The sequence below is a fragment of the Hyla sarda genome, chromosome 4 (assembly GCF_029499605.1).
Source record: "Hyla sarda isolate aHylSar1 chromosome 4, aHylSar1.hap1, whole genome shotgun sequence".
NCBI lineage: Eukaryota > Metazoa > Chordata > Amphibia > Anura > Hylidae > Hyla > Hyla sarda.
The window spans coordinates 243532952-243545749 of NC_079192.1; the positions used below are offsets into that span (position 1 = coordinate 243532952).

General features: G+C 44.4%; 1 protein-coding gene across 2 annotated transcripts in view; it reads right to left on the minus strand.

The window, feature by feature from the left end:
- Positions 1 to 12798, minus strand: part of CFTR (CF transmembrane conductance regulator) — a 285066-nt gene that overhangs the window by 212951 nt on the left and 59317 nt on the right. For both annotated transcript variants that reach the window (XM_056573841.1, XM_056573842.1), the window contains 2 exons: positions 2167 to 2330; positions 1639 to 1764 (listed from right to left, as the gene is read on the minus strand). In XM_056573841.1, coding sequence (XP_056429816.1) covers positions 1639 to 1764; positions 2167 to 2330 — 290 coding nt within the window. The remainder of the gene's footprint in view (positions 1 to 1638; positions 1765 to 2166; positions 2331 to 12798) is intronic.

Sequence of the window (12798 nt, forward strand, 5' to 3'; positions counted from 1 at the left end):
GTGTATCGGGGTATACACGCGCACACACACGTCCCCTCATTTTACCATGGATATTTGGGTAAAAAACTTTTTTTACCCAAATATCCTTGGTAAAATGAGGGTGCGTGTTGTAGGCCGGTGCGTGCTATACCCCGATAAATACGGTAACTGACATTATGTCCAATTTGCTTTTTTTCCTCCCTTCTTTGGTTTAGTTCCAAATCACAAAAAGGGAATAAACATATATAGCGTGAGAAATACTTCATTTTCTAGAAAAATTTCAGGGGTGCCAACATTTACGGCCATGACTGTATATATATTGGATGTTTCAGTATTCAAATCCTTACATAAATAAAAACTTGGTAAATTGGTTACATTTGCAAGTGGAGGGTTTTCTTAAAACTCAGTGGGGGATATGTATCATTAGTGTCTTTTTGTATGCTTTTTGAGTTTTGTATGCTTTGGTTTTGCTTATGTGCGACACATTTATCATTCTATCAAAGGGGGGGGGGGAGGTTAATAAATTTGCCACACATAATCAAAAAACAATAAATTACTTCAGAACACCAATTTGTATGATTTCTCCTCTCCTGTGCGACTTTTCAGCACAAAAAGTCACAGTTGTGACTTTTTGAAAGTCTTTTTAAAAGTGTTCTCCAAAAGCAGTTTTGTTAGCAAGGTCTGACCTGGCTTTGAGTTGTGACATTTTGGAAGGTTGTGTGACTTTATGCCTATGTGCGACATTCGTACTTCAGAAATTTGCGACCACTGCAACGTGAAAACTCAAAGTTGCTCAGGTGAGGCTGTATGCTACTTTATGCATGCTCACATAAGTCCCAAAAAGAAGTGGTTAGGGGCACGTACAACATTTTGTGTACCTGGAGTAAGCAAAAAAAATGCAATGATAAATCTCCTCCAGTGTGAATTTGTGTGAAATGTTTTGTGCCTGCTTTAAGTTTGTTATTTTTATGCATTGTGGTAATACTTATCTCTTTACTACAGTAGTTGACTCCATTTAGTCTATGCTATGAACCAGTACATGCTATATATTTTATGAACAAATCGTGCATTCATCTTATTTCCCTGAATGTTGTCAGTTAAATTGCTTTGTGTATCATAATTTTTCAGGATAACACTGTTCTAAGCTCTTCACACATCCATATACTGAAGCTCACATGAAAGCAGGAAGCAACAGGATAAATGTCAGATCTAGGGACATTGTATTGTATTGCCCATAGCAATCAATCTGATTTGTTGCTATGGGCAACTCAGCAGCTTTTCCTCTGGACAGGTTTTGATAAATCTCCCCCAATATCTACAACTATAATGGATTTTATCTACCTTTGCCCAGACTACTGGTAGCATTTGCCAACTGCTATTTGTTGCTCCTAATTATACAAATATAATGACCAGTGCTATATTGGTCCAAGACTAATATCATGGCAGTAGCAAGCTTAGTACTTTGATGACATATTTAATGAGCAAAATGTTTTAAGACTAATAGAACTGTATGTACAGTAAATGTAATAGTTCATGTAGTAGTACTAATGTACTGTACATATAATGTTTCACATTAGGGGTGACATTATTTGTATCACCTTTTTCAATATAGCCTGATCATAAATAAAACACTGTATGATAAGTACACATTGTACTTACTCTCTAAGTAACTGAATTATTTTTTCCATTGCATCTTCCCAACAATAGGCTTTTACTGAATGTACATTGTCAATTATTTCAGAAGTGAGTACAAGTCTTTCATTGATCTTTCCTGCTCTTCTGTCTCTATAAGATAACAAAAACAGTAAATACATTAATATATTAATCTGCAAACAAATAAAAATACAATATTTATATCCTATATAAATTGCAATGGAATTTATTCAAACATGATGATGTAGCATTTGCTTTTGCAATTATCACAATAACAGGTATTACATAAACACACAGTAAGCTATGTAGTTCATCCAAATATAAAGAGATATCCAAACACCTTAGAGGAAGATGCCTGCATTCAAGAACCTCTGGCCTGACAATGGCGTCACACTGCAAGTAGGTAGCAATAGTAATGCTTACTTTGGCAGTGTGATGGTGTTTCATTTGGGTTACACTGGGTAATACTGTATACATATGTCACATATATCACAATTGTACACAACTCTAATTCATAAATTAGAAAAGACATACCTATACTTCATCATCCTTTGCCCCAACCATGCTTGAAACAATGCAAGAATAACTAGGAAGCCCAGGCCACAGAAAGCAGAAGCTTGCAGTAAGTCCCAAATTAGACCCATCAAAAGAATCACTTGAAGTGGAGCAATCCATACAAAATGAGCCAAGGCCAAACCCTATTAAATGATAAATATGATTTATGGAGTAAAGCAATACAATACAAGAAGACAATACAAATCTGTACAACCAAATGTACAGAACAAATTTGTTAAAATAGATTATGTCCCTTTGATTTCCTTTGAGTTCCCTTGATTTCCCTAGACTCCGCCCAATGGCCCGCCCTTTGACATGCCCTAGCTTACTACTTGGGAGACATGCAGTAACAAACGTCCTCCTCATGTAATCTCCTTACTACTGGGGTGACACACTGTAACAAACCTCCTCCCCATGTAATCACCTTACTACTGGGGTGACACACTGTAACACATCTCTTCCTCATGTAATCACCTTACTACTGGGGTGACACACTGTAATAAACACCCCTGCTTATGTAATTACCTTACTACTGGGGTGACAGACATCAGGGAGGGGGTTATGGTGGTGCTGCTAACTGAGCTGGGCGAGCGAGTGGTTTGGATGTTGGCTGTCTAACTTTCTTATGGCAGGCAGATCAGCACCCCCATTAAGAGGGCACTCTAGGCAGCTGCCTATTTTGCCTATAGGGTCTCATGCTGGCTGGGTTTAATGCTGGCAGCACCATCTACTAATGCACAGTTATAAGTGACAGGGAGCAGGGAGAATGGGCTCCCGGTGAAGGTATTCCAAACACCCAAATAAAAGTGATTTATAAAAAAAAAAAACACTATTGTGCACACCATAATTATTTTCTATAAAAGTGGCCACAATATTGGAGTTACACTTTAAGCTCAATAAAAAATACATAAAGACAAAATGTAATTCTGATGTGCATAGTGTAGACGTGTTTGGACATCTATAGGACCACAGTGGTGATCCTGAGGTGCACTGTGACATGGTGAGTTTTGTTCAGTAGAACTGTGGAAAATCCAATTGTTGTCCAGTTATCTAGAACACGGAAAGATACATTCGTTATCCATATGTTGCCTGAATAAGGCATGAGCCTTCTGGAAAAATATTGTATGTGTGTAGTTAAACAATGTCAACAAAAGATCAATGTTTCAATTAAAACTGAATATAGATGCTAAGTGTAGAAAGGCTACAGCAATGTGTCTCTAAATTCCTCATACTGGATAGAAATGGACAGGGAACATGCAACTTTTAAAATGTTCATTCTGTATCTGAATTTTGCTATTAGTTTCTATTTTTATTTTCTTATTTCTTTATGTGGGTGTGTGAAGACTACAGGAAATATTCTGCAACATAGTTACTAAATATTTGGAATCCTGTAAAAAAAAAAAAAAAAAAACATATATATACCGTATATATATATATATATATATATATATATATATATATATATATATATACATATATATATATATATATATATATATATATATACCAGAAACACTTAATGTAGAAAGTACCATGTTGTACTCTGTTCTCTGTCTTTTCTACTTTCTACATTTAAAGTGAATGTGTCATCTGGATGTCGTTACAGAGGAAGAGGTTCTATGTTTGCTATCAAAAGTGAAGACAAATAAGTAACAGGGGCCTGATGGGATACACCAAAAATTATTAAAAGAGCTTAGGTGAGCTAGCAAAACTGTTAACAGATTTACTTAAAGGGTACCTCTCATCAAATAAACTTTTGATATCATTTAGATTAATGAATGTTGAATAACTTTCCAATAGCATGTTAATGAGAAATACGCTTCTTTCTATTGTATTTTTCCTCATCAGTCCTGTCAGCAAGCATTTCTGACTCATGCTGGAGTCCTAAACACTCAGAGCTGCCAGCCTGCTTTGTTCACAGCCAAACAGGCTGGCAGCTCTGAGTGTTCTCCTTTGTGAAAAAGCAGACTGGCAGCTCGTAGTGTTTAGGACTCCAGCATGAGTCTGAAATGCTTGCTGCCAGGACTGGTAGGGAGACCCCTAGTGGTCATTTCTTCAAAGTGGAAAATTAAATAGAAAGAAGCATATTTTTTAATAACATGCAATTATAAAGTTATTCTGCATACATTAATCTATAATATATCAAAAGTTTTTTTGATGAGAGGCACCCTTTAACCAATCACTGGTAAGAGGAATCGTCCCGGAAGATTGGAAATTAGCAAATGTCGTGCCAATTCACAAGAAAGGTAGTAGGTAGGAATCAGGCAACTATAGGCCAGTAAGTCTGACATCAATAGTGGGGAAATAAATGGACACCCTACTAAATGATAGAATTATGAAACATCTAAAATCCCATGGTATGCAAGATGAAAAACAACATGGGTTTACTTCAGGGAGATAATGTCCAACAAATCTTATTGATTTTTTTAACTAGGAGACTAATATAATAGATGGTAGGGGGCAATAGACATTGCATATCTAGATTTTAGTAAGGCTTTTGACACTGTCCCACATAGAAGACTTATCAATAAACTACAGTCACTGAGCTTGGACCATATTGTTGAGTGGATTAGGCAGTGGCTAATCCAGAGTGACAGACAACAGAGGGTTGTAGTCAATGGAGTATATTCAGAGCAAGGTCTTGTTACCAGTGGGGTACCTCAGGGATCTGTACTGGGACCAATTTTGTTTAATATTTTCATTAGTGATATCGCAAAAGATCTCAATGGTAAGGTGTATCTTTTTGCTGATGGCACAACGATATGTAACAGGGTTGATGTTCCTGGAGGGATACACCAAATGGAAAAGGATTTAGGCAAACTTAAAGAATAGTCAGAACTCTGGCAACTGAAATTTAATGTGGATAAGTGCAACATAATGCACCTGGAGCGTAAAAACCCTCGGGCAGAATATAGAATATTTGACACAGTCCTGGCCTCAGTATCTGAGGAAAGGGATTTAGGCGTAATTATTTCAGAAGACTTAAAGGTAGGAAGACAATGTAATAGAGCAGCAGGAAATGCTAGCAGAATGCTTGGATGTATAGGGAGAGGTATAAGCAGTAGAAAGAGAGACGTGCTCATGCCCCTGTACAGAACACTGGTGGGACCTCACTTGTATTGTGCGCAGTTCTGGAGATCGTATCTCCAGAAGGATATAGATACTCTAGAGAGAGTTCAGAGAAGAGCTACTAAACTAGTACATGGATTGCAGGAAAGGTTAAAGGACCTTAAAGGGGTACTCCGAACCCCTAGACATCTTATCCCCTATCCAAAGGATAGGGGATAAGATGTCAGATCGCGGGGGTCCCGCTGCTGGGGACCCTCGGGATCTCGGCTGCAGCACCCACCTATATGGCTTCCACCTCACACCGGCAACGCTGGAAGTTTTGGATCCCGACCACAATGGCGGAAGAGCGTGACGTCACGACTCCGCCCCGTGTGATGTCACACCCCGCCCCCTCAATACAAGTCTATGGGAGGTCCATCACGCCCCCTCCCATAGACTTGTATTGAGGGGACGGTGCGTGACGTTACACGGGGCGTAGTCGTGACATCACGCTCTTCCGCCATTGTGGTCGGGATCCGAAGCCTCCAGCGTTGCTGGTGTGAGGTGGAAGCCGTACAGGTGGGTGCTGCAGCCAAGATCCCGGGGGTCCCCAGTAGTGGGACCCCGGCGATCTGACATCTTATTCCCTATCCTTTGGATAGGGAATAAGATGTCTAGGGGTGCGGAGTACCCCTTTAATATGTACAGCTTGGAAGAAAGAAGAGACAGAGGTGATATGATAGAGACTTTTAAATACATAAAGGGAATCAACACGGTAAAGGAGGAGAGCATATTTAAAAGAAGAAAAACTTCCACAAGAGGAAATAGTTTTAAATTAGAGGGGCAAAGGTTTAAAAGTAATATCAGGAAGTATTACTTTACTGAGAGAGTAGTAAATGCATGGAATAGCCTTCCTGCAGAAGTGGTAGCTGCAAATACTGTGAAGGAGTTTAAACATGCATGGGATAAGCATAAGGCTATCCTTCATATAAGATAGGGCCAGGGATTATTGATAGGATTCAGATTATTGGGCAAATTAGATGGGCCAAATGGTTATTATCTGCCGACACATTCTATGTTTCTATGGATTGTTTTACTGATTAAACTGTTGGGGATGGAGGGCGTATGGATACGCCCTCGAGTCCCGGTACTTAAGGACGGACGGTGCACCTGTAAACCCTCCGCATTTCCAATCACCGCACCGCCACTCGCCGGGCAGTGATCGGACCGGGATGACTGCTGACATCTATCAGCGGACCTCCCGTGGCAATGCCTAGGGGGGTCCTGAGACCCCACCATGTCGGCGATCGCCGCAAATTGCCAGTCAATTCAGACCGGCGACTTGCTGCGATCTGGGCCAATCGGGTCACTGGTGACCCGATCGCCCGGAAAATAAGAATGATCGGAGCTTTCAGAGACAGCTCCGAACATCCTAAAGGATAGGAGCGAGGTGGCAGTTTTGCAGCCTCCTCCTATCCCATGCAATTGGTCAGTCAGGCTGATGACCAATGGCAGTTGGGGTCGCTTAGAGTTCATTTTCCCCGCTCTGCCCACCGATCAAAGTCAGGGCAGAGCGGGGGGGAACAGGGGCAGTGAGGTGGGGAGCATGGCCGGCTTACCGGACTGACGGAGGTGGCATCCTGGAGCAGCGGCGGCATCGGCAGCAGCAAGAGGAGTGCGGCGTGGAAAAGGCTGCAGTTAAGATCGCGGTAAGTGCTCTTCACTGTGGCCTTCTAAAAGCTGCAAAACTGCAACTCCCACCATGCCCACACAGCCAAAGGCTGTCTGGGCATGCTGGGAGTTGTAGTTTTGCAACATCTGGAGGGTCACAGTTTGAAGACCACTGTGTAGTGGTCTCTAAACTGTGGTCCTCCAAATGTTGCAAAACTACAACTTTCAGCATGCACTGTCTGTCTGGGCATGCTGGTAGTTGTAGTTTTGAAACATCTGAAGTGTCACAGTTTGGAGACTACTCTACAGTGGTCTCCAAATTGTAGTCCTCCAGATGTTGCAAAAGTACAATTCCCAGCATGGCCAGACAGTCTGGAGGGCTACAGTTTGGAGACCACTACTTAGCGGTCTCCAAACTGTTCTCCCCCAGTTGTTGCATAACTACAACTCCTAGCATGCCCAGACTGTCCAGGAATGCTGGGAGTTGTAGTTCTGCAACATCTGAAGGACCAGATATTGCAGAACTACACACCCAGCATCCCTGACTGTCTGGGCATGCTGGGAGTTGTAGTTTTGCAACAGCTGGAGGCACACGGGTCAGAATCACTGAGCTAGAGTCTGTTTTCTAACTCAGTGGTTCCCCATCAGTGTGCCTACAGCTGTTGTAAAACTACAACTCCCAGCATGTACAGTCTGTCAGAATGTACAGGGTACATTCACACGGGCGGGTTTACAGTGGGTTTCCTTCTACAAGTTTGAGCTGCGGCAAATCTTCCACCGCAGCTCAAACTCCCAGCGGAAAACTTACTGTGAATCCCACCTGTGTGAATGTACCCTAAAAAAACTACACTACACTACACTAACAAATAATAAAAAGTAAAACACTACATATACACCCCCTTACATGCCCCCCCCCACCCCAAATAAAAATGAAAAAATGTCTCATACGGAAGTGTTTCTTAAATGGAGCCTCCAACTGTTGCAAAACCACAACTCCCAGTATTGCCGGACATCCATAGACTGTCCTGGCAGGCTGGGAGTCTTGCCACAGCTGGAGGCACCCTGTTTGGGAAACACTGCTGTAGGGTTTTGGTGGAGACATGCCCCATCCTTGCAACCGGGTCCGCCCCTATTGCAAATTCCTGAATGACTTCAGAGCCCTGTCGTATTTCAAGGCAACAATTTAGGGCCACAAATGGGGAATTTCTGTACTCAGGAGAAATTGCGTTACAAATTCTGGGGGGGGGATTTTTCTCCTTTTACCCCTTATGAAAAGGTAAAGTTGGGGGATACACCAGCATGTTAGTGTAAAAATGTTTAGATTTTTACACTAACATGCTGGTGTTGCCCCACACTTTTCATTTTCGCAAGAGGTAAAAGGAGAAAAAGACCCCAAAATTTCTAACACAGTACAGAAATACCCCATATGTGTACGTGAAATGCTCTGCGGACGAACTACATGGCTCAGGAGTGAGAGAGCGCGATCTACATTTGAGGCCTAAATTGGTTATTTGCACAGGGGTGGCTGATCGTCACAGCGGTTCTGACATGAACGCAAAAAAAAAAACACCCGCATGTGACACCATTTTGGAAACTACACCCCTCACGGAATGTAACAAGGGGTATAGTGAGCCTTAACAACCCACAGGTCTTTGACAAATTTTCTTTAAAGTTGGACATGAAAATAAAAAATAAAAAATTTCCCATGAAATGCTGGTGTTACCACAATTTTTTCATTTTTACAAGGAGTAATAGGAAAAATGCCCCCCAAAATTTGTAACCCCATTTCTTCTGAGTATATAAATACCCCATATGTGGATGTAAAATGCTCTGCGGGCGAACTACAATGCTCAGAAGAGAAGGGGCGCCATTGGGCATTTTGAGAGAGAATTAGTGTCACGATTCGGCTGGCTGGAGGTGGATCCTCTGTGCCAGAGAGGGATTGGCGTGGACCGTGTTGGTGGACCGGTTCTAAGTTGCTACTGGTATTCACCAGAACCCGCCGCAAAGCGGGATGGTCTTGCAGCGGCGGTAGCAACCAGGTCGTATCCACCAGCAACGGCTCAACCTCTCTGACTGCTGAAGATAGGCGCGGTACAAGGGAGTAGACAAGAGCAAGGTCGGACGTAGCAGAAGGTCAGGGCAGGCAGCAAGGATTGTAGTCAGGGGCAACGGCAGGAGGTCTGGAACACAGGCTAGGAACACACAAGGAAACGCTTTCACTGGCAGAATGGCAACAAGATCCGGCGAGGGAGTGCAGGGGAAGTGAGGTATAAGTAGGGAGTGCACAGGTGAACACACTGATTAAGCCTGCTGCGCCAATCAGTGGCGCAGTGGCCCTTTAAATTGCAGAGACCCGGCGCGCACGCGCCCTAAGGAGCGGGGCCGCGCGCGCCGGGACAAGACAGACGGGGAACGAGTCAGGTAGGAGAGCCGGGATGCACATCGCGAGCGGGCGCCTCCCGCATCGCGAATCGCATCCCGGCTGAGAGGGATATTGCAGCGCACCCGGTCAGCAGGTCTGACCGGGGCGCTGCAAATGCGAGGATGCTGCGAGCGCTCCGGGGAGGAGCGGGGACCCGGAGCGCTCGGCGTAACAATTAGGCTGCAATTGAAGGCTATGTGTGTTTACAAATCCCCCATGGTGCCTCCACATGTGACCCCATTTTGGAAACTACACCCCTCACTAAATGTAACAAGGGGTACAGTGAGCATTTACACCCCACAGGTGTCTGACAGATTCTTTGAACAGACGTCTGTAAAAATGTAATTTTTCATTTGCACAGCCCACTGTTCCAAAGATCTGTCAAATGCCAGTGGGGTGTAACTGCTCACTGCACCCCTTATTAAATTCTGTGAGGGGTGTAATTTCCAAAATAGTATGCCATGTGTTTTTTTTTTTACTCTTCTGGCATCATGGGGGCTTCCTAAATGCGAGGTATTTCCTTACTCGAGAGAAATGGGTTTACAAACTTTGTGGGGCATTTTCTCCAATTACTCCTTGTGAAAATGAAAAGTTTGGGGTAACACCAGCATTTTAGTGTTAAAAATATTTTTCTTCATTTTCACGTCCCAGTTTAACGAATGTTTGTCAATCACCTGTGGGGTGTTAAGGCTCATTGTACCCCTTGTTACGTTCCTTGAGGGGTGTAGTTTCCAAAATAGTAGGCCATGTGTTTCTTTTTTTTGCTGTTCTGGCTCCATAGGGGCTTTCTAAATGCAACATGCCCCCAAAAACCATTTCAGCAAAATTCGCTCTCCAAAAGCCCAATGTCGCTCCCTCCCTTCTGAGCCCTCTAGTGCACCCACAGAGCACTTTACATCCACATATGAGGTATTTCCTTACTCGAGAGAAATGGGGTTACAAATTTTGGGGGGAATTTTCTCCTATTACTCCTTGTGAAAATGAAATGTTTGGGGTAACACCAGCATTTTGGTGTTGAAAATAAAAAAAAATATTTTCACACGTCCCACTTTAACGAAAAGTCGTCAAACACAAAATCACTGGACCCCTTGTTATACGCCTTGATGTGGGTGTAGTTTACAAAATAGTATGCAATGTGTTTTTTGTTTTTTTTTTGCTGTTCTGGCACCGTAGGGGATTCCTAAATGCAACATGCCCCCCAAAAACAATTTCAGCAAAATTTGCTTTCCAAAAGCCAAATGTGAATCCTTCTCTTCTGAGCATTGTAGTTCACTCGCAGAGCATTATACATCCTAACATGGAGTATTTCCATACTCAGAAGAGATGGGGTTACAAATATTGGGGGGCCTTTTCTCCCATTACCCTTTGTAAAAAAGGTAAATTTGGGGAAAAAACAGCCCTTTAGTGAAATAAAATGTTTTTTCATTTACACATCCGACTTTAACATAAAGTCGTCAAACAACTGTGGGGTGTTAAGGCTCACTGGACCCCTTGTCACGTGCCTTGAGGGGTGTAGTTTCCAAAATAGTATGCTATGGTTTTTTTTTTTTTTTTTTTTTTTTTTGCTGTTCTGGCACCATAGGGGCTTCCTAAATGCAACATGCCCCTCAAAAACCATTTCAGAAAAACTCACTCTCCAAAATCCCATTGTTGCTCCTTCCCTTCTGAGCCCTCTACTGCAACCACAGAGCACTTCACATACACATATGAGGTATTTCCCTACTCGAGAAAAATTGGGTTACAAATTTTGGGGGCTTTTTCTCCTATTACCCCTTGTAAAAATTCAAAAACTGGGTCTACAAGAGCATGCAAGTGTAAAAAATGAAGATTTAGAATTTTCTCCTTAACTTTACTGCTATTCCTGTGAAACACTTAAAGGGTTAACAAACTTTCTGAATGTCATTTTAAATACTTTGAGGTGTGCATGTTACGCCGAGCGCTCCGGGTCCCCGCTCCTCCCCGGAGCGCTCGCTTCACTCTCCCCGCGGCAGCGCTCCGGTCACGTCCTCTGACCCGGGGCGCTGCGATTCCGCTGCCAGCCGGGATGCGATTCGCGATGCGGGTAGCGCCCGCTCGCGATGCGCACCCCGGCTCCCCTACCTGACTCGCTCTCCGTCTGTTCTGTCCCGGCGCGCGCGGCCCCGCTCCCTAGGGCGCGCGCGCGCCGGGTCTCTGCGATTTAAAGGGCCACTGCGCCGCTGATTGGCGCAGTGGTTCCAATCAGTGTGTTCACCTGTGCACTTCCCTATATCACCTCACTTCCCCTGCACTCCCTTGCCGGATCTTGTTGCCTTAGTGCCAGTGAAAGCGTTCCTTGTGTGTTCTTTGCCTGTGTTTCCAGACCTTCTGCCGTTGCCCCTGACTACGATCCTTGCTGCCTGCCCCGACCTTCTGCTACGTCCGACCTTGCTTTTGCCTACTCCCTTGTACCGCGCCTATCTTCAGCAGCCAGAGAGGTGAGCCGTTGCTAGTGGATACGACCTGGTCACTACCGCCGCAGCAAGACCATCCCGCTTTGCGGCGGGCTCTGGTGAAAACCAGTAGTGGCTTAGAACCGGTCCACTAGCACGGTCCACGCCAATCCCTCTCTGGCACAGAGGATCCACTACCTGCCAGCCGGCATCGTGACAGTAGATCCGGCCATGGATCCCGCTGAAGTTCCTCTGCCAGTTGTCGCTGACCTCACCACGGTGGTCGCCCAGCAGTCACAACAGATAGCGCAACAAGGCCAACAGCTGTCTCAACTGACCATTATGCTACAACAGTTACTACCACAGCTTCAGCAGTCATCTCCTCCGCCAGCTCCTGCACCTCCTCCGCAGCGAGTGGCCGCTCCTGGGATACGCTTATCCTTGCCGGATAAATTTGATGGGGACTCTAAGTTTTGCCGTGGCTTTCTTTCCCAATGTTCCCTGCATCTGGAGATGATGTCGGACCTGTTTCCCACTGAAAGGTCTAAGGTGGCTTTCGTAGTCAGCCTTCTGTCCGGAAAAGCCCTGTCATGGGCCACACCGCTCTGGGACCGCAATGACCCCGTCACTGCCTCTGTACACTCCTTCTTCTCGGAAATCCGAAGTGTCTTTGAGGAACCTGCCCGAGCCTCTTCTGCTGAGACTGCCCTGTTGAACCTGGTCCAGGGTAATTCTTCCGTTGGCGAGTATGCCGTACAATTCCGTACTCTTGCTTCAGAATTGTCCTGGAATAATGAGGCCCTCTGCGCGACCTTCAAAAAAGGCCTATCCAGCAACATTAAAGATGTTCTGGCCGCACGAGAAATTCCTGCTAATCTACATGAACTTATTCACCTAGCCACTCGCATTGACATGCGTTTTTCCGAAAGGCGTCAGGAACTCCGCCAAGATATGGACTCTGTTCGCACGAGGCGTTTCTTCTCCTCGGCTCCTCTCTCCTCTGGTCCCCTGCAATCTGTTCCTGTGCCTCCCGCCGTGGAGGCTATGCAGGTCGAC